Source organism: Schistocerca americana, chromosome 1 (assembly GCF_021461395.2).
Source record: "Schistocerca americana isolate TAMUIC-IGC-003095 chromosome 1, iqSchAmer2.1, whole genome shotgun sequence".
Classification (NCBI taxonomy): Eukaryota; Metazoa; Arthropoda; class Insecta; order Orthoptera; family Acrididae; genus Schistocerca; species Schistocerca americana.
In genome coordinates this window covers 1,047,536,172-1,047,559,568 of record NC_060119.1, presented here as the reverse complement: position 1 = coordinate 1,047,559,568, position 23,397 = coordinate 1,047,536,172, and the positions used below count along the sequence as shown (strand labels likewise).

The window sequence follows — 23,397 nt, the reverse complement described above, 5'->3', positions numbered from 1 at the left end:
CTGCTAGAAGACAGTAACATCGACATATGAACGAATAATTCGGTAGCTCTGTGAATGAAACTGCATTGTCGCAAATTACGGAAACAGTGCAGCATGTGGAAGAGAGATTCTCACAGTCTAGTTTGTAACTTACGGTTAGCTGCTCGGAAAGACAACGAATTTTACTGGCTGCTAGCAGTTAATGGTAGGGGAAGCACAAAATGGCTGAAAATAGGACTGCCTTACTACATGACACGAACTATAGTGTTTAGTTGTGCAGATGCTTCCAGTGTGGTCAAGAAAGTCTGGCTAATAAAGAATGAAGTGACAGACCTTATCTCTACGAAGAACTGTGAGTCGCAAGTAAAGGGAAGGTACTGATGCTCATAGACTTACTTTAAAACTTGTCCTATTAATTCATACCATTCATTGATGTTTATATGCACTAAATGCAAACAGCAAAATGTTATCAGCCAATTGGATATGGTTCATGCATCTTGCATTATTACTTTTTCTTTGCTGGTTTTTGCAGTTCCAAAAATCTGGAAGATTCATTTTGTACTCATGGTGTCCTGTAGCCTTTATGACTTTAATGAATGACATTGTATGTATATAATAAAGGAAATTCTTGTATGTATATACTTAGACAAGGCTGCTTGCTTTAGTTTTTATTTATATAGGTCAGGCTACATGCCCTACTGAAGAGATACACAATACATAATACTATGTTTTATCTCGAATATGTAGTTTAATCTTGGAAACACTCATAATTTCAGGTTAGGCTACCAAGTACTTAACTATAATTTATACTCGCACCCTCACAGAATTTCCATAAATTCTTTGGCAATTTTAATTTTTAGCTGGTTTTTAGCATGCTCTCATTTAGTTACAATACCTACTTCAGTCGGAAGTTGTTGAGTTACAGATGAGGCAGCAAGCTGTACATTACCAGCAATATGTTTTGTTGTCAAAATGTTCATACTCTGCATAATGTGGGTACTTTTTTCTATGACTTAGATGATGTGTATATTTACTTTATTTTATTATCTGATTGCTTCAACTATTGAACATAAAATACAATTACTATAACTTAAAATGATTACCTGCAAATACCACATTTATGCAATAAATACTCAAAATGATGTCCGTCAACCTGAATGCATTTGGCAATACGTGTAATGACATTCCTCTCAGCAGCAAGTAGTTTGCCTTCCGTAATGTTCGCACATGCATGGACAATGCACTGACACCTGTTGTCAGGCGTTGTCCGTGGATCACGATAGCAAATATCCTTCAACTTTCCCCACAGAAGGAAATCCGGGGACGTCAGATCTGGTGAACGTGCGGACCATGGTATGGTGCTTCGACGACCAATCCACCTGTCATGAAATATGCTATTCAATACCGCTTCAAACGCACGCGAGCTGTGTGCCGGACATCCTTCATGTTGGAAGCACATCGCCATTCTGTCATGCAGTGAAACATCTTGTAGTAACATCGGTAGAACATTATGTAGGAAATCAGCATACATTGCACCATTTAGATTGCCATCGATAAAATGGGGGCCAATTATCCTTCCTCCCATAATGCCGCACCATACATTAACCCGCCAAGGTCGCTGATGTTCCACTTGTCACAGCCATCGCGGATTTTCCATTGCCCAACAGTGCATATTATGCCAGTTTACATTACCGCTGTTAGTGAATGACGCTTTATCGCTAAATAGAATGCGTACAAAAAAATCTGTCATCGTCCTGTGATTTCTCTTGTGCCCAGTGGCAGAACTGTACACAACGTTCCAAGTCGTCGCCACGCAATTCCTGGGGCATAGAAATATGGTACGGGTGCAATTGATGTTGATGCAGCATTCTCAACACCGACGCCTTTGAGATTCCCAATTCTCGTGCAATTTGCCTGCTACTGATGTGCGGATTAGCCGCGACAGCAGCTAAAACACCTACTTGGGCATCATCATTTCTTGCAGGTTGTGGTTGACGTTTCAAATTCGGCTGAACACGTCCCGTTTCCTTAAATAACGTAACTATCCGGCAAACGGTCCGGACACTTGGATGATGTCGTCCAGGATACCGAGCAGCATATATAGCACTCGCCTGTTGGGCTTTTTGATCACAATAGCCATACATCTACACGATATCGACTTTTTCCGCAATTGGTAAACGGTCCATTTTAACACGGGTAATGTATCACGAAGCAGGATACCGTCAGCACTTGCGGAATGTTACGTAATACCACGTACTTATATACGTTTGTGACTATTACAGTGCCATCTATCACAAAGCAAAAAAAGTGTCCTTACCTGACACTGTCATCCATCTGGTGAAATCTGAAGCAAATGTTGTTTCTGGCAAATCTCCACATCACTGAGAAGTAAATACTAGGTCAAAATGCATACTGAAAGATCCGTGGTCGACTACGATTCAATCCCTCATAGATCCAGGCACACTATTTTACCTCTAGACCACTAGGTCCGACAATATATTCTTGCCTGTTATAGGCATCGTTTAAAAGATGAAGCTGCCTGTATTTTACAGTGCCTCCTCACTTGAATATGCATACTTCACCTTTTAACTTACATTCATTCACTCTTGCTAATATTTATTCCTCAATAGTAATAGTATTATTACCTCCAGATGAAATATTTACTGTCACTGCCGTTTTGCTATTCACAGCATCAGTCTCATCCACTGGAGCACTGACACAGGCTGAGATTGACCTCTGTGCATGAGGAAATGGTGGTGTTACACTTGTGTCTTGTAAGGAACGAGATGATCGATAAGATGGTGACTTAGTTCGTGCTGGGGAACTTCCACGAGAACGAGGAAACTGTCCATCAAAAGAGGCACGTGGCAAATGTCCATACAATGGATTATGTTGCTGATTCAATGAACATTTCTCATTGTTTGTCACTGCCGTGCCTATTACATGTGATATGCACCCATCAATGCTTCTCTTCAGATCCTGAAATACAAAGAATTGACTCAGGAAATATGTAAATGCAATGGAAATAATGTTGAACTCGCAAAGTGATACACAATTTATCTTAAACAAATTTCAGGCACCATTATACAATGTTACTTAACTTCAGTTATAATACCGGAAAGTTGTGTTGATGCAAAATATCCAATGAAACTACAGTTTAAAAAGAAGGAGGAGGAGGAGGAGAAGATGTAGTAGTGTTGGCTTCTGAAGATAATGTAATTTTTATCTGTTACCTTAAAAAAAAATCAACAAAATGAAAAAATTTAGATCAATTTGTATGCAATTAATGCAAGACAGAAGTTCATGATTTACAGTACAATTAAGGCATTAAAATAAAATGTAATTTGCAATGTTAGTCTAAAGAATGGCCCTACACATAACAACCTACATTGCATGTCCTCATTTCCTGCTTATAGCCATTAACTTCCTGTTATTTCAAGAGATCTATGCAGACTGTTACTTCATAGCAGAATCGGTTAAATATCACACTAGGAATCCAATGGTGTAATCCACTGATTCATACAAAAAATTCCCCTTGTGGTTCTCTGCAGTTCACTCATAGTGAAAGTTGAGAATACTTTACAAATGCCAAAATTTTCTGAAGCTCATTGGTAGCAATGTCACTACAGACTGATCAAAAGTTCAAATAAAAACTCTGTATGGTTGAATGGAGATTAAAAAGAAACCTCTCAAATGATTGTCCAGTGATTTAAACAATGCACAACCTCTCTCAGTAATTTTACAGAACAATTAATACAGAAATCGTTTGCAACACAATTATAGTTTTAGGAATAATATAAGAAGTGGTGCAAATGTATGGAAAATACTCTATGTTAACTGAGTAACAAAAAGGACCGATACTTTAAGAAAGAATGTGACGACAATGCTCCATGGGTTCACTGCAAAACTACTTCAGTTATAAGTATCAGCTTACTGAAACTTACCAATACCCCAGAGCAATATTAAGCTACAATTCTGTGTAATACCATGCACTTACTTTGAAACAATCTATATGTAATTATTATTAACACATTATTATGTCAATGATATTTCCAGTACATACAATTCATTTTCTTAAACAATCTTTAACTGCAACTCTGTATGGCTGATTAATTCATCAATTATCTTCTACTGCAATATAATCCTACAAAGATCGTTTTTACGACCATAGTGCTTTACTAGGCATGGTCTTGTAGGAGATGGTGAGTTGTTGCCTTCACCCAACCTTTGAAGTGACTTACACAGCGAGTTATAGGGGGCCTACAGCTTAACATGGATTCCAAACCACAGTGCAACTTGGCATTTCTCAAAAGATGGTAGCCCTTTGATTTCTTTTTTATTCATAGTCTTGACTACATAACTAAAATCATCTTTAAAAAAATCAAAATAAAATGTTTGATGGTGTGCGTATTTTATTTTCAAGCAGGGCAAAAAGGGAAGGGGGAGAGGGAGAAAAGGCAGAGACGGTGGAAGAGTGAGAGGGTGGAAGAGTGAGAGGGTGGAAGAGTGAGAGGGTGGAAGAGTGAGAGGGTGGAAGAGTGAGAGGGTGGAAGAGTGAGAGGGTGGAAGATTGAGAGGGGGGAAGAGTGAGAGGGGGGAAGAGTGAGAGGGGGGGAAGAGTGAGAGGGGGGGAAGAGTGAGAGGGGGGGAAGAGTGAGAGGGGGGGAAGAGTGAGAGGGGGGAAAAGTGAGGGGTAGGGGCAAAAGTGAGGGGTGGGGGCAAAAGTGAGGGGTGGGGGCAAAAGTGAGGGGTGGGGGCAAAAGTGAGGGGTGGGGGCAAAAGTGAGGGGTGGGGGCAAAAGTGAGGGGTGGGGGCAAAAGTGAGGGGTGGGGGCAAAAGTGAGGGGTGGGGGCAAAAGTGAGGGGTGGGGGCAAAAGTGAGGGGTGGGGGCAAAAGTGAGGGGTGGGGGCAAAAGTGAGGGGTGGGGGCAAAAGTGAGGGGTGGGGGCAAAAGTGAGGGGTGGGGGCAAAAGTGAGGGGTGGGGGCAAAAGTGAGGGGTGGGGGCAAAAGTGAGGGGTGGGGGCAAAAGTGAGGGGGGGCAAAAGTGAGGGGGGGGCAAAAGTGAGGGGGGGAAAAGTGAGGGGGGGAAGAGAGGGAGAGAAAAGGGAGAGAGGGATAGAAAAGGGAGGGGGCAGAGGGAGAGGGAGAGAGAGTGGGGCTGAGAAGGGGGAGAGTGGGGCTGAGAGGGGGGGAGAGTGGGGCTGAGAGGGGGGGGAGAGTGGGGCTGAGAGGGGGGGGGAGAGTGGGGCAGAGAGTGGGGGGGGGAGAGTGGGGCAGAGAGTGGGGGGGAGAGTGGGGCAGAGAGTGGGGGGAGAGTGGGGCAGAGAGTGGGGGGGGGAGAGTGGGGGGGAGAGTGGGGCAGAGAGTGGGGGGGGGGAGAGTGGGGCAGAGAGTGGGGGGGGGGGAGAGTGGGGCAGAGAGTGGGGGGGGGGAGAGTGGGTGGGAGAGTGGGGCAGAGAGTGGGGCAGAGAGTGGGGCGGAGAGTGGGGCAGAGAGTGGGGGGAGAGTGGGGCAGAGAGTGGGGGGAGAGTGGGGCAGAGTGTGGGGGGAGAGTGGGGCAGAGAGTGGGGGGGAGAGTGGGGCAGAGAGTGGGGGGAGAGTGGGGGGAGAGTGGGGCAGAGAGGGGGGGGAGAGTGGGGCAGAGGATGGGGGGGAGAGTGGGGGGGAGAGTGGGGCAGAGAGTGGGGGGGGGAGAGTGGGGCAGAGAGTGGGGGGGGAGAGTGGGGCAGAGAGTGGGGGGGGAGAGTGGGGCAGAGAGTGGGGGGGGGAGAGTGGGGCAGAGAGTGGGGGGGGGGAGAGTGGGGGGGAGAGTGGGGTGGGAGAGTGGGGGGGAGAGAGTGGGGCAGAGAGTGGGGGGGGGAGAGTGGGGCAGAGAGTGCGGGGGGAGAGTGGGGCAGAGAGTGCGGGGGGAGAGTGGGGCAGAGAGTGCGGGGGGAGAGTGGGGCAGAGAGTGCGGGGGGAGAGTGGGGCAGAGAGTGCGGGGGGAGAGTGGGGCAGAGAGTGCGGGGGGAGAGTGGGGCAGAGAGTGCGGGGGGAGAGTGGGGCAGAGAGTGCGGGGGGAGAGTGGGGCAGAGAGTGCGGGGGGAGAGTGGGGCAGAGAGTGCGGGGGGAGAGTGGGGCAGAGAGTGCGGGGGGAGAGTGGGGCAGAGAGTGCGGGGGGAGAGTGGGGCAGAGAGTGCGGGGGGAGAGTGGGGCAGAGAGTGCGGGGGGAGAGTGGGGCAGAGAGTGCGGGGGGAGAGTGGGGCAGAGAGTGCGGGGGGAGAGTGGGGCAGAGAGTGCGGGGGGAGAGTGGGGCAGAGAGTGCGGGGGGAGAGTGGGGCAGAGAGTGCGGGGGGAGAGTGGGGCAGAGAGTGCGGGGGGAGAGTGGGGCAGAGAGTGCGGGGGGAGAGTGGGGCAGAGAGTGCGGGGGGAGAGTGGGGCAGAGAGTGCGGGGGGGAGAGTGGGGCAGAGAGTGCGGGGGGAGAGTGGGGCAGAGAGTGCGGGGGGAGAGTGGGGCAGAGAGTGGGGGGGAGAGTGGGGCAGAGAGTGGGGGGATAGTGGGGTAGAGAGTGGGGGGAGAGTGGGGCAGAGAGAGGGGGGGAGAGATGTAGACAGCGGGAGGGGGCGGGAGGGAAGGAGAGGGAGGGAGGGAGGAGAAGGGGGAAGGAGAGGGAGGGAGGGAGGGAGAGAGGAGAAGGGGGATGGAGGGGAAGGGGAGGGAGGCCAGAGAGAGAGAGAGAGAGAGAGGGAGAGAGAGAGAGAGCGTTTAATGGACAATCTAGCTATATTAATGTGACCACGTTTGATATTAATGTGCAACAACCACTCACAGACGGCAGGTGGCAGCACTAGCAGTGGATAGGATATAAAGCATGTTGAAGGACATGGAAAGCGGTGCAGTTGTCATTATGTGAAAACAGAGCAATATATCTGAAAGTCCGAAAGTGCTTGACCATTGGCTTTTGAGTTAAGAGTGGAACCATCCACTATCCACAACTGGTGCCCAGGCAATTGTGATGCACTACAGGCCATAGATGACAGGAGTGAATGACGGGTGCTTGTGAACTGTATGGGTGAACAACTTGCAACTGGTGAGCAACAGATCACCCAGATGAACCAAGGGGCTACTAGGAGTCTCCCCTCAAAGACAGATTAGCAAATATTGCTGCATGTGGGCCTCTGCTGCAGGTGCATGGTTCATGGCACCAAGGTGACTGCAGTTCATCAGCAAAACAGGCTGGAATTTGCACACCAATATCACAACTGGACATCCCATGAACGGTGACAAATGGCCTTGTCGGATGAATCACATTTTATACTGTTGGCGTTTGCAACGTGAAATGTCTCGCAGCAAACAATCTGCAACAATCGTCAAAAGAGATCACGAACAACAGCATACTATGGGTGATCTTGTCATTGTGGCAGTCATTATGATCAACTTAAGTATGACTCTATCCTTGGGGACCATGTCCACCCCTACACACAATTTGTTTTTCGGGTCAATCCATACCAAGTGGTCCAAGAAAAAAATAATTGGTTGCTTGACCATCTCAGAAAAATTTTATATTTGCTGGGCGAATTACCCAATGTTTAGTAGTCACAAAAATATTTTTTTTTTTTTTTCAAATTCATTGATTATTATCTTGAAATTGCGGACATATTTGTTCCAGGCCGCATGCGTTTTTACACATTTGCAAGCATCTACATTTTTTTTACAATTATTCAGTAGTGGTTTGTCCTAAGCCTTTTAGATAAAATGCATTTAGTTCAACACACACTGGGCTACAAATTAACATTATCACTTAGCTGAATGTATTCTTTAATATATTTTTAAGTTTGAAGTTATCAACCACAAATTAAAAAAACTCAATTTTTGAACAGTAGTTTTCCAAGGGAAGATTAATTTCTCAGCTTTAATATTTTTTCTGCAATTACACTCTATAGTATAGTTACTTTTTATAGAGTATCAATGGTGAGAAGCTAACAATTAAAAAATACACTATTTTAAAAAATAAATTTTTTAAAAAATTTTCCCTTTTGTGGCCTGTAATATCTTTGTTGGGGGACCAGATAAAAATCTGAACATTTCACAGTTAACAGAACTTTATGATATCAAACTTCAGTATAAATTACAACTTTGAGATTCAATTGGAAGTTATGGAAAAAAATTACAAACACGAGTCAAAAATATATTTTTTAACATCTGCTATGCTATATCTAGGCTTTACATAATTTAATCAGTACATAATTTAATCATACCTATGCTTGCTTACTTTTTTATTGAAAATAATCCTACTAATTACATTATATTGTTCTCTTGTTATCTGTTCTTAGTACATCACTCACTGAACATTTAAGAAATTTGTTCACTCAGTTTGGGTGTTAGATTATAAGTTCGCCCAGTCACAGTTGTAAATTCCATGAGAGACAGCTTCCTAAGTACATTTTTAAGTGGCATCCAAGCTTGATCCTTCTCAATTTTTTAAAAGATGTCCTTGGTCCTGGAGGGTGATAAAATACAACATGCACATCTTGGTTTTGACAGTCAATATTAGCAACTCCGCCAATCCACCACTGTTCATCGTAAACACAGGTGCAGTCGATGTGATCTTACACTTCAGTAAGTTGTGTGAATGGGGTACAAAACAATGAAAAGATTAGTGCCTTTAATCTTCTGACAAGTGTTGTACCTTTCCTTCAAGACACTGTCATAGACTTCTTGTACTTCCTCACATTGTACAAAAACATAGGTAATTCCTTTGATATGTTTTTTACAGAATTCGAACATTTCTGGAGGTGTTATGATATGATTGTCATCGGTCCACGGCAGACTTGCTTTTACGACAGCTCGCTTTGTTGTACCCTCGACACCATCACAAGCATTCTTCCCATGGCATGAAGTGAAAAAGTGCCAGTCTACATCAAACCCAAATCTTCTTTATAAAGGAGATGTTAATAAATTTTTGTTTTTATATTGACTTGCAGCCCCATCCGAAAAGTAAATCAGTTTTTTTTATGGAAGGGTGGTTCTGTTTAATGCAGTTTGTTAATTTTAGTTGAAAAATGTAAACTGCTGTAGTGTTGTGTTCAAGGTAGTCACTTACAACACAAAAGCTGTGGCTCATTAGTTTATCTTAATCTTTATAACAGAATGCAAATGTATGAACTGTGGCCTGTTTGTTTACCCAGTGGTGGCGTTTACTTCATCTTGAACAACAAAGGAATAATTTTCGAAAAAGTCAGCAAGAACTAAGCATTCATCAGCTGCCAAGGTTTACTTCCTTTCTTTAAAAAATTTACTTTGAGCTTTTCCAATAAAATGAGGCATTTTCAGATTTTCAAGGTTAGCCACCAACAGTTAAAAAAACTCTTCTCGTGATTTTATGACTGTCACTATTTCAGTTCTGTCTTGTGTCACCCATTGTTTGTATTTTATACTGTCAGGCATCAAATTGACTACTTCGGATTCTTTAAACACGTCAAGTAAGGCCTGTTTGCCTGGACAATCTTCACATCATACAATTGTAATTGTCAATATTGCATACCACAACTTCCGAAAGGTCTTTACAGTCAACTCTTAGCTTGGCCCCATCTATCATCAACTTTATGTTCTCATGATACAAACACAAACATTATGGGTGCCAGATGCCCCTGCAACAATACACCATCTTGGTCTCAACTCGCAAAACTTTGATCTTCCAATTTTAATGTGAGGATTTTCTTTTTTAAATTCAGTGAATAGTTCATTTAAATTGCACACTATTAACGTTTTTTGTCTTTGAATCTTAGAAGCATTTTCTTTCACAGAAACACAGTCACTTTTGCCAGACATCAAACGGCTGTTATTGTCATAATCATAATACTTACTAACTTTACTGATTGTGTTTTCATCTACCAAATTAGATGCACTTTTCTTTTGTAATGCTGGTAAAATTCCCTGTTCATTTACTGATTGCCTTGTTAACTTAACAAGACGTTCTTGCACATTTGATTCGTCACTAACTTTTGCTCTACTCCAAGAATTTGGCAGTAAACTGATAATTTTATCCTCTTTGTTTGAAGTATTGTATTTAGTTTCAAGTTTTTCTATCAAATCATAATATTTGGTTGGTGAAGTTTAAGAACTTCCATCTGTTTTAGTACAAATTTTATTTTGAAATGAAACTTCCAAATTATTTTTGACTGTAGTTGCCACTTTCTCAGTTTTTGTATTCAAGGCACTTGGTCTTTTATCTCGACTTAGTTTTCTAATTTTACTAGCAGCCGATATACTCAGGATTTTACAAGCTGTATCTACTTTTTTAACGGTTGCTGATAAGTCACAAAATTCTGAATCTGAGGTTTCACTATCCTTTCTCTTGTGAATTACAAATACCTTAGAATAACATGTTGGACACAATGCTTTTCCTGGTATGAGATTGAGAAAAGGGCTCTCATTTTTAGAATAATGATCAAATGTTATTTCTCGCAGGCCTTTTGTTATCGGTTTCTTATGTTTCTCAAAAGGGTCCACACAAGACTAACCAAAAAGGTGATGAAATTTTTTAAGTATTTCATTTCATGGTACTTGCATATTGATTTGACCTCTGGGCCGACTCATAAGTAAAACAACACTTTTTCTTCTTCACTGTAATCTTCGATTAAAGTAATGTCTTCAGGATACACTCCATACACACTTTTATGACATGCTTCATTAATAATAACACCAACAGAACACTGACACACCATTTTTCAACTGCACACTTCAAGAACATCTAGCTAAATAAGTGTGAGTAGACAATTGTTGGTGTAAGGGGGAAGGCAACAATCAGACTTGTATAGGCTTGCAGATGCAATTGATAGCCTGCTGAAACCATTACCACAGCTTTGTTTCGACAAATAATCATTAGCTAGTGTAATGTGGTGTGTTACATTATGCAATTGGTATACTTTATTTGATTAGCCTTCCAGATAACACAGATGTCAAAAAACATATTTTTGACTCATCTGGTCCCCCAACAGAGATATTGCAGGCCACAAAAGGGAAAAATTTAAAAACCCATTTTTTAAAATAGTGTATTTTTTTAAGTGTAAGCTGCTCACCATTGATGCTCAATAAAAAGTAACTGTACTATCCAGTGTAATAGCAGAAAAAATATCAAAGCTGAGAAATTAATCTTTCTTTGGAAAACTACTGTTCAAAAATTGAGTTTTTTTAATTTGTGGCCGATAACTTTAAACTATTAAAAATATATTACAGAATACATTCAGCTAAGTGATAATGATGTTAATTTGTAGCCCAGAGTCTGTTGAACTAAATGCATTTTATCTGAAAGGCTTAGGACAATCCACTACTGAATAATTGTAAAAAAGTAGATGCTTCCAAATACGCAAAAACACATGCAGCCTGGAACAAATATGGTCAACATTTCAAAATAATAAAACATAATTTTTTTAAAAAATATTTTTGTGACTACTAAAAATCAGGGAATTCACTCAGCAATTATAAAATATTTCTGAGATGGTCAAGCAACCGGTACTGGACCAGTTGGTATGGATTGCCCCTTTCTTGAGCCTGATGACATCCATCACCAGAACAACGCAACATGTCACACAGCTTGCAGCGTACATGCGTGATTCGAAGAGTACTAGGAACAGTTTATCATACTCCTCTGGCCACCAAACTCCTTGGATATAAACCCAATTGAGAATCTGTGGGACCTCCTCGATCAGGCTGTTCACACCATGGATGCTCAACCAAGAAACCTACTGGAGGTGACCATGGCACCAGAGTTGGCACGGTTCCATCTCTCTGTCAGTACTTTCCTGAACCTCACTGACACACTTACTGTACGTCTCACAGTGAACAGTGCTGCAAAAAATAATTATTCAGGCTTCTGATAGGTGGTGCCATTAATGTGACTGGACAGTTGGCCACCTAAACATCTAAATATATCTCTTTTGGTGAGTTTAGATGAAAATTGCTATTTTATCATTTCAGAAAGAATGAAACACATTTCTTGTACAATAATGTTTAGTCGAAACACTTCTGCCAAGGAAAGACAAAAAGAAAATTTACAAAGTTATGTGCAATTTAGACAGTATATCATATCCTGTTGCATCTTTCTCGGCTTAAGGGCTTGGATGAATGTGACAATGGCATAATAAAATCTCTTCTTCTGTATACATACTAAATCATTTCAAGAATTAAAGTGTTGAGAATGCTTATTAATAATTTCCATTTATGTAACTTTACATTACAGTAATGAACCATGAACCTTGCCATTAGTGGGAAGGCTTGCTTGCCTAGCGATACACACAGCCTTACTGCAGGTGCAACCACAATGTACGGGTATCTGTTGAGAGGTCAGGAAAACATGTGGTTCCTGAAGAGGGGCAGCAGCCTTTTCAATAGTTGTAGGGGCAAGAGCCTCGATGATTGACTGATCTGGCCTCGTATCATCAGCCTAAACAGCCTTGTTGTGCTGGTACTGTGAACGGCTGAAAGCAAGGTAAAACTACAACTGTAACTTTTCGTAAGGACATGCAGCTTTACTGTATGGTTAAATGACGACGGTTTCCTCTTGGGTAAAATATTCTGGAGGTAAAATAGTCCCTCATTCAGCTCTCCTGGCAGGCACTAATCAAGAGGCGGTCGTTATCAGGAGAAAGAAAACTGGCATTCTACGGATCAGAGCTTGGAATGTCAGATCCCTTAATTGGGCAGGTAGGTTAGAAAATTTAAAAAAGGAAATGGATAGGTTACAGTTAGATATAGTAGGAATTGGTGAAGTTCGGTGGCAGGAAGAACAAGACTGCCGGTCAGGTGAATACAGGGTTATAAACAGAAAATCAAATAGGGATAATGCAGGAGTTGGTTTAATAATGAATAAAAAAATAGGAATGTGGATAAGCTACTATGAACACTGTAGTGAGTGCATTATCGTAGCCAAGATACACACGAAGCCCACGCCTACCACAGTAGTACAGGTTTATATGCCAAATAGCTTCGCAGATGATCACGAGATTGAAGAAATGTATGATGTGTTAAAAGAAATTATTCAGATAGTTAAGGGAGATAAAAATTTAGTAGTCATGGGGACTGGAATTTGATAGTAGGAAAAGGAAGAGAAGGAAAAGTAGTAGGTGAATATGGACTGGGGGTAAGGAATTAAAGAAGAAGCCACCTGGTAGAATTTTGCACAGGGCATAACCCAATCATTGCTAACACTTCGTATATGTGGAAGAGGCCTGGAGACACTGGAAGGTTTCAGATAGATTATATAATGGTAAGCCAGAGATTTAGGAACCAGGTTTTAAATTTTAAGACATTTCCAGGGGCAGATGTGGGCACTGACCAAAATTTATTGGTTATTGTAGACTAAAACTGAAGAAACTGCAAAAAAAAAGTGGGAATTTAAAGAGGTGGGACCTGGATAAGCTGAAAGAACCAGAGGTTGTAGAGAGTTTCAGAGAGAGCATTAAGGAACGATCGACAAGAACATGGGGAATAAATACAGTAGAAAAAGAATGGGTAGCTTTGAGAGATGAAACAGTGGAGGCAGCAGAGGATCAAGCAGGTAAAAAGAAGAGGGCTACAAATCCTTGGGTGACAGAAGGGATACTGAATTTAATCAATGAAAGGAGAAAATATAAAAATGCAGTAAATGAAGCAATATAATAATTCCAAAGCAGGTGTTGACAAGTGTGAAACTACCCAACTATCAGTTTAATAAGTCATGATTACAAAATAATAACACAAATTCTTTACAAACAAATGGAAAAACTGGTAGAAGCCGACCTCGGGAAAGATCAGTTTGGATTCCATACAAATGTCGGAACACGTGAGGCAATGCTGACCCTATGACTTATCTCAGATGATAGATTGAGGAAAGGCAAACCTACATTTCTCGCATTTGTAGACTTAGAGAAGGCTTTGAAAATGTTGACTGGAATACTCTCCTTCAAATTCTGAAGGTGGCAGGGGTCAAACACAGGGAGCGAAAGGCTATTTAAAATTTGAACAGAATGCAGGTAGCAGTTATACGAGTTGAGGGGCATGAAAGAGAAGCAATGGTTGAGAAGGGAGTGAGACAGGGTTGTAGCCTATCCTCAATGTTATTCAATCAGTATACTGAGCAAGCAGTAAATGAAACAAAAGAAAAATTTGGATTAGGAATTAAAATCCATGGAGAAGAAATACAAACTTTGAGGTTTGCTGACGACATTGTAATTCTGTCAGAGACTGTAGACAAGAAGAGAATAGAAGCTTGCAAAATGTGGTGCTACAGAAGACTGCTGAAGATTAGACGGGTAGATCATGTAACTAATAAGGAGGTACTGAGTAGAATTGGGGAGAAGAGGAATTTGTGGCACAACTTGACTAGAAGAAGGTACCAGTTGATAGGACACATTCTGAGGCATCAAGGGATCACCAATTTAGTACTGGAGGGAAGCGTGGAGGGTAAAAATCATAGGAGATCAAGAGATGAATACGCTAAGCAGATTCAGAAGGATGTAGGTTGCAGTAGTTACTTGGAGATGAAGATGCAGTAGTTACTTGGAGATGAAGACACTTGCACAGGATACAGTAGCAGGGAGAGCTGCATCAAACCAGTCTCTGGACTGAAGATCACAACAACAAAGACATTAATAATAGTAGTACAGAAATACTCACATCAAAATCATTGTCAGAAAGATATTGTGTGTTTTCAGGTTCACATACAGTCATCAAAAAATCAAGACCCTGGTTTGCCCACCGTGGTCGAAGGCCTCTTCCTCTTTCACACCGTTCTCTGACAAACTTCATCCACTGCTGGGCAAAACAGATCAGGCCATGTGATAGTTCTGTTCTCACTTCGCCTGTTACTAAACGACAGACTTCTTTGTGATACTGAAAGACAAATAGTAAAACAGTTACAATTAATTTTTGAAGTGATTAGAGGAAAAGGGCAAATATCAGGTACTGGAACTTAAGCTCCTCACAGCAAACAAGCAACTGTGTTGATGTTCTTCATGATAAGCAGCCAGATTTCATTTTCCTGACGAGACAATACTTCGATGTCCCAACTGGCCACCATCTTTCAGTGAGATTGCAGGTTCACAATCACGCCAGCATGATTGAGCACCTGCAATCCCACCTGAAGTGGCGGCATGGTGTCGTCAGGGTAATGAAGTATGGTGGCATACCCACGAAAAGCAGCAACATTTATTATGCCAGAAAAGTCTGTGTATTCACAAGCAACTGTGTTAATTGAATTATGTTTTATTTTTCCTTTTGGTTAATATGTGCAAACATCATTTTAAAATAAACAAAAAATACAAAATTTGAAACCAATTACATAATGAGGTCATTTAAAAGGATCTGTCTGGTGTAATAATGTTCATCTAGCTCTACACATTTATAGTGTTCTAATCATGTATATCGGATCACTGAATACATGCTAACCACAACAGTGGAAGAATCACTGAATTTTGGTAAACAGTAAAATGGTCTTAAAGTTTTAGTAATGTACATGCAGTAAAAAAATTTAGCTGTTTAAAGTAACATATGTAATAGGTTTCACATGAGTCTCAAGAGTAGACCATCCTTTATTTTATTGTATTGTATTAAGAAATATACCAATACTAGGCTTCAGAAGTTTTATATTTGTAATATATTAATGGTTAGATTTACTTACAACCAGTAATATATTTTAAATATAAAAGCTCACCACATATAGGAGCTAAAGAAAACTGTTAATTTGCACAGGCCAACTGCAGCATTCAAACTGTGTCGATGTTTTAATGACTTATAACTGAAGACTAAACACGTATTATGGCAACTGAAGGTGGGTGAAATCTCAAAAAGCATATTGGTATAATAAAAAAATACATAAAAAAGTGGTTGGTTGCTGTATTTCTTAAATTAATATAATCGACAGCTATGGAGCTCAACAATCAATAAAACTGATAAATTATCCTTTCATTTTTTAAATGTACACTGTGGTGTAACATTTTAGTAGCAAAAAGAGTAAAAATCCTAACAAATTTATAGATTCACTTCCATAATTCTGCAAAGGTAGTACATTAAATTTAAAGGACAAGCATCTTTCTGTTACAGGTGTGTGTTACTTCAAAGTGGAACTTTGTACTCTTATAATAACCAAAAAATTATTTTTTTAAAAAAAAGTTATGACTATCATTTTGTATTTTCCCTTAAGTAAACAGATTATGGTACAGAATCAAACAACATCTTGTATGTGCAATAGTGATGATATTACAAAACAACTCTCCTCCTCATATCTACTTCTGAAATATCAGTGTTTCCTAAATAACCTGTTTGACGGAAGGAAGTGTTAGAGTGAGCTTAGTACCCCTTATCAGTTATTGTAAAGAGAACACCAGCTCAGATTTGGGAGACCGGTAGGAGGAATCAACAAGGACCGTTCTGAAAGAACCATAATGGCATTCACCCGCAATAATGTAGGGACATCAACGAAAACCTACCATGTTTACCCAAGTACAAGACAACCCTGAATATAAGAAACCTACTCCCCCCCCCCACTCTCTCTCTCTCTCTCTCTCTCTCTCATTTTTTAAGAGGCTCCTTGAGAAAACTTTACTTTTTTTTTTTACTGACAAATTATCTGCCTAAAAAGATAACATTATACCTATTCTAAATTTATGTCATTTGTTGATTCTCTACATTTTGGTAATACAAGGACAAATACAATAAACAAACAGAAATGGTTTGCATTAATCTGTGGACCGTTTTCTTTTCTATCTTTTTTGGTTGCTAAGCCCTTTGTTTGTACTATCACTATCCTAACATTGCTGTGAAATTTATATCTTCATTGTCACAAATAATTAGCTCTTTTTCCAAATATATTGCAATGTCTGAGGTTGTGATTACTGTGGGATGCAAGAACACAGCTGTTTTTATCTGAATACATATGGTGAAACCCCACATTTACACTTTTCCAGGGACTCCAAAAAAAATGGTGTAACACGTGAGAAAATGTAAAATGTGGGAAATAACATTTTAAGATGTAAAAGTTAGGTATAGGATGCCTCCTTGCATTTTTGCACTTCATGTACATAAAAGGCATCGAAATACTTGTCAAGGACTTTATTATTACTGGACAAAGGTTTATTATCAAATAATAACCGTTGATGTAATGGAAACTGATAACTGTCTGTCTGACTCAATTTCATACGTCATATTCGATGTTTTTGGCAAGCTTGCAGCTGCCATTTAATATCTAAATAATGAAACCCTGCACAATTATGTATTTTTTCATGCTTAGCTCAATGTGTTTTGAGAATTTCTCATTGTAAAATACAAATATTTATGTAAATATTTTGTGTGGCAGTTGCATATATGTTGTTCTGCGTCTCTTGCATTATTTGGTTGAGTAACGTCACAAAAAATACATAACATAAATACTGTATCTGACAAGGAGAATAATTTCTTGAAACACTTTTTCGAAACACGTTTTGTCCAGCATGAAAAAGTCGTAATTGGTGCTCTGTTTAAAGCAGAAACATTTTAGCAATGCGAAGTGAGTGAAGGTGTAAACTAGTGCTACAAGTGGCTAAACAATGAAACACGCTAAATACGATTCAACAAAGGTGTGGCAACGATCACAACAATCACGAAACTGTGCAACAATCATCAAATTGTACATGTGCAATAGAGATTGTTTAGAAATGGTTGTGATTGGTCACGATATCTTTATTCGAATGAATCTTGACCACCCAGAAGCAGTATTGGGAAATTGGTTTACAAAATTTGATTTTGGGAGCATCAAGTAAATGGGGTTCTAGCTACTCCCATCAGCCACGACACCAAGTAGAGCTTGGCAGTGGCAGGAGATACTGCACAAATTGCTCCAACCTTTACACATTCTCCACTCCAAATCCAATGAGCAGGGCATCCTGGTGTCAAGAAACTTAACTATGTAATGTTTTTAAACACTACTTAATGGCTGATGTCATGCCAGCATCACTTTATGTCAGTTCTTCTCCACGAACATTTTTTCACAAAGCATAAATCACAGGAAAATTATAAATACGTTGGCACAAATTCGAGTACAAATTAAGATTGTGGATATAGGATATTTAACGGGAGCCACGAGAAATGTCGTTAACGCTGGAAAAATGTTAATTCCGGGAATGTAAAAGCAGGGTTATACGGTATCACATTTCACTTCAATACTGATGTGAGAATGTTACAATGTCTCTTACTTCCCAACATATTGTATGCCAGCTGTTCTCTCTCATTAGCTGCATGGGAATGAAATGAGCGTGTGGCATTGTTGGCCGGGAGGCCCCATCCGGTGAAGTTCAGCTGCTGAGTGCAAGTCTTATTAAAGTTGACGCCACATTGGGCAACTTGCATGCTGGTGATGGAGGATGAAATGACGATGAGGACAGCATAACACCCAGCTCACGAACGGAGAAAATCTCCAACCTGGCCGGGAATCAAACCCGGGCCCACTGCATGAGAGACAAACATGTTACCACTCAGCTAAGCAGGTGGACAGCTGCATGGAACTAGCAGCTAACACACACCCTTTTTTTCCTGTCATGTGTCACGGTGAGCACTGACACCACTGCAGCACGAAACAGTTTAGTACGCCACCACTATCTAGGCTTTTACTGTCTCCTGCAGAAATAAATACTATTGTTGAGCATTTGTCCAATTTTAAAGTCAATGCAGTTCTGACTACAAATGGAGTCAGGTAAACTGCAGTTTAAACATGATAGACGTTCCTACAATGCCAAAGCACACAGTAAAGTTTCCTATATTTGACAGCGTAATTTAATTTGTTGCCCACTCACTACTCCCCATCCTGCACTTACCCTAGTTCTCAGCCACAGTGGTATCACTATAACCCCTCTGTAGTGCTGTGCTCAACCTACTGTGAAACACAGGTTGCAGTATCTTTTAGGGTGCAAGTGATACGTAACAGCAGCAGCTAATACATAAAAAAAAAGACTGCAATCATCATTCGGCCCAATTTTCAAACTTTTGCTCGTCCTGTGATCTACTGATGGCTGTTGGTACTATCTCCATGATGGGTCTTGCCGCTGTAATTTTTTCTTGCAACAACAATTATAGTCAGTTTAACATGATTTATTTCTTCTGTTAGATATTTCATTCAGGATTAATTTTACCTCTTGCTTCACCTTAATGTCACCATCATGTTCTGATTACAGGCTGGTAACATTTTAATCCAGTATTCTAATACTGTGAACAGCAACTGAATTTCTCATTCGCAGTCCACTTCGTAACTCATTGCAGTCTCTCATAATAAAATAAAATATTGATACAGAACCAAGTAATGGTTTTTGAAGGGCAACATCTTTACTTTTGAATCTTATCTTTACTTAAAGCATTGAACAGATGCCCAGTATGGTATCCACACGTGTAAGAGAACTCTTATTGCAAACCTGTTCGAAAACATTGCAGCACAAAACAATCTTGGTACACCACCGGCCCGCCTTAAGAGCTTGTAAGATAATAGAATTTAATACTATTCCCTTCTGTGTTTCACAAAACTGTCATTTATTAAGCAGGAGAGAGAGCTGTAGTGGCTAGTTCATAGTTCCTCACATATCCTTTGCACCAACACCACCTAGAAGTGTCATGTGATTGATTGAGCAACGTCGATATTGTTTTGAGCGCAACAGTATATTGGGAAATCATGAGCCTGTTCAAACTTGACTATCATTTGTCCGTCCCTGCCCTTCCAAATTCCTTAAAATTATTCTGCTTGTGACCTCAATAGTCAAAGCTTCATCTGTAAATGTAAAAAAATTCCTATACACCCTATTAACCAATGTAAAAATATTGATATATGCAGCAATAGTTCAATCTGAGAATATTAGATGACATTGTATTTTTCAAATGACAAATTTGGGAAACTACTTCCTCTTATAATCAAAAACAATTAATTATTGACAATATAATGTAATTGAAAGGATAAAATAAATCTACTCACTAAGCAGCAGCTGGGGACACACACATAAAACAAGAATTTCTCACCAGAGAAGTGGCCTACATGATGCGAAAAAATGATTGGAAAAAAATCATTAGAGAGAGTCGTGAAAAAAGACAAAATCTTACAAAACCTGGAAAACATACAAGAAAATGCAAACTACTTTTCTTGGCAAAGAAAGTAATGTAGGATATGGCAGAAAAAATTTATCATACTGGTTTGGTGGAAAACAAATACATAAAAATGTGAAAAAATGTATAAACAAGGTAAGTGGAGGGTGGGAAAGAAAATAGCTGTCAAATATACAAATTAATTGACAAGAAGCAATTGGGAGAACATCCTGCAGTGTCGTGAAACATAAACAAATTGTTATAGGCAAATTTGTAAATGTAAATAACAATGGACCCATATATGCTCAACGAAATCAGTACTAGAAAAGATGCGGGGGTGAAGTGTTGATTACTCTGGATGGTAGAGAGAAATAAATGAATGGACTAGCACAATGGAGTAGAAAACAGATGACAGTTTGACCAAGACAGATGATGACAAAGACTCACAAAAGGGTTACATAAGGAAAAACACTACTGACAAAACTTAGAGAAGCAGCAATTGAAGCTGACTGCTGAATGATTCTACTGCCGTCTACATACATTGTGCCTATGGGCCACGAAGATAAAGATACTAGAAATTAGGCCTCATATGGAGGTTTACAGACAGTCATTTTTTCCTCACTATATTTGAGAGTGGTACAGGAAAGGAAATGACAAGTAGTGGTACAGGGTGCCCTCCGCCACGCACCATATGGTGACTTGCAGAGTATCGATGTAGATGTAGGTGATGTAGATGTAGGTGACCATATGGGCTAACATAACAATGAAAATAATCAATTTTTGACAATACAATGTAATTGGAGAGAGGAAAAAATCTATGTTATCTTTCTGTTTGTCCACTTTTTATAAGATTTTGTCTCTTTCCATGACTTTACCTACCAATTTTTCTTTCTTTTACAATCATTTTTTTTGTACCAGATAGGCTTCTATTCTGGTGAGAAATTCTTGCCCATTCATTAAAACTTTTTTTTTTTTTTTTTAATTACGTGTGTGTTCTTCTGCTGCCTCTTGTTGAGTAGACACTTTACTTGTCCAGTCACATTATATCCTCTAGTAATTGCGTAAATACAGTAAATCAAAGTGAAGTAACTCAGATATGAATCTTGTACCTCCTAAAAACGAATCCAGAGCTCTAATTACTACAGTATCTCAATCATAAAGTTTAATGGTAAATGGGCACACCAAAAAGTTTTCTACTCCTTGCAGGCCTCCAGCACATTACACTTACATCCTTAGTCACATATCAACAGACATCACCAGGTGTGTCGTGGAGAAAAATTATTCACGCATTTGCAGATGCTGAGGAGTAAGAGCAATGGTCCGAGCACTTCTGTGTACACTTTCATCTCTCTTATTATAATCTCTGCATAATACATAATAGAACGCTGGTTTTGTCTGTGACATCTCAATTCTCTTAGAGATGACAAAAAAACTTTGAAGAGCAGTTGAACATAATGGATAGTGTCTTGAATAGAGGTCAAAAGATGAACATCCACAAATTTAAACTGAGGGTAATGGAATATAGTCAAATTAAACTGGGTGAAGCTGATGGAATTTGATTGTGAAATGAGACACTAAAAGTAGTATATGAGTTATGCCATTTGGGCAGAAAAATAAATGATGATGGCTGAACAAGGAAGGATACTAAATGTACACAGAATTTGGCAAGAAAAGCATTTCTGGAAAAGAGGAATTTGTTAACACTGAATATAGATCTAAGTACCTCAAAGTTCCTCCTGACGATAGTAGGGTGTAGCCTTGTATGGTAGTGAAACATAAGCAACAAACAGTTGAGACGAGAAGAGGACAGAAACTTTTAAATGTAGTGCTACAAACTATGCTGGAAACTATATGGGTAGCTCCAATAACTAACGAGAGGTACTGCATTAAACAGAGGAGTAAAGAAATTTAAGGCACAAACTGACTCAAAGAGGAGATCGGAGGATAGGACATATTCCAAGGCATAACAAAATTGTCAATTTGATAATGAAGGGACATATGAGGGGTAAAAATTGTAGAGGGAGACCAAGGCATGACTAAAGCAAGCAGGTTCAAAAGGATGTTGGTTGTAGTAGTTATGCAAAGATAAAAGGCTTGCACAGGATAAACTAGCATGGAGAGCTGTATCAAACCAATCTTTAGAATGAAAATCTCAACAACAGAAGTGCACTGATCAAAAGGGGGTCTAGCCTAAACCATATGAACATTTTTACCTAAACAACTGCTTTGCACCAACTGAACAGTAAATGCTCTCATAAATACAAAACCTTCATTGTACTGTCCAATGCTTATTCTGTAAGTTATGCCTCCAAAGTTTAATGACTATTTCTGCAGTACTCTCTTACTGGCCAAACTAATGTTCACGCAAACAAAGTTGCATTTGGCACGGTGGATGATGAGAGCGACTGTAAATGGGAAATGCCTTCATGGTCACTCCCATAAGACACCACACCAAGTACCAGCTTTGTTTGCACATATAATATCTCATTAGGAACAGCAGGCCCCAACTTTGATCATTTTCATTTTTCAGTATGTATGTATGTATGTTTAAATAGATGAAAAATATTTTAGGGTAGATGACAAAAGCACCTCTACGTTACTTCCTCATTATCGTAGTTGGTCCATTTTACATCACCGAATGGACATGACAAGGTAATTAAATGACTTCACTAACTCTCTATGATTTACTGCTGATGTTATACTGAAGCAATTTACCCATACTACTTAACATCTGTATTCATTTACAGCGAGATGGTGCACAAACTAACTGAAGAGCTTCTGCTAATTGTCAATGACTAGTACAATAAATCTCAACAATCAATATTATTTTCACAGATGAAATTGTGATAGTCCATTCATTAACATTACACCACACAAAACTGTTTAAATGAGATATCTAAAGACTTCATAGAAGTGACTGCATACCTATAGTAAAAACTACACATTGCACAGATATCAGTACACAAAATTCTATACAAATGTTTCCACTTCACAAGCATGTCAACAATCAAGCTAAATGCTACAATTATGATACGAAACAGAGAATGGGCCACTTGTGTCCGTTTGGCACAAATTTACAACTTTCACCATTGCATTACCACAATGCCTTGTGCAGCTGGAAGTCACAAATTCCCACCCATCCCCTACCTTTCTCTCACTATTCTCTATTTCATATAAATGTATGCCTAGCCGCGTCATCACGAATGGTGTCTGTTCTGTTGAATATGTCCGACAGGACAGATGCCACTCAAATATACGCATTGCTATTGTTTTGTCCCAGTCACGCATAGTAAAACAATTATGATCAATTCTTACAAGAAAAACCAATATGATAATGCTACTTAATATGATTATTTTGTTTTCCA

At 40.0% G+C, this 23,397-nt stretch overlaps 1 protein-coding gene across 2 annotated transcripts in view; it reads right to left on the bottom strand.

Annotated features, from left to right (window-relative positions):
- LOC124617051 (mitogen-activated protein kinase kinase kinase 4) overlaps positions 1-23,397 on the bottom strand; it is a 217,227-nt gene that overhangs the window by 53,819 nt on the left and 140,011 nt on the right. For both annotated transcript variants that reach the window (XM_047145235.1, XM_047145236.1), the window contains exons 16-17: positions 14,615-14,830; positions 2,625-2,958 (exon numbers count right to left, since the gene is read on the bottom strand). In XM_047145235.1, the coding sequence (XP_047001191.1) occupies positions 2,625-2,958; positions 14,615-14,830 (550 nt within the window). The remainder of the gene's footprint in view (positions 1-2,624; positions 2,959-14,614; positions 14,831-23,397) is intronic.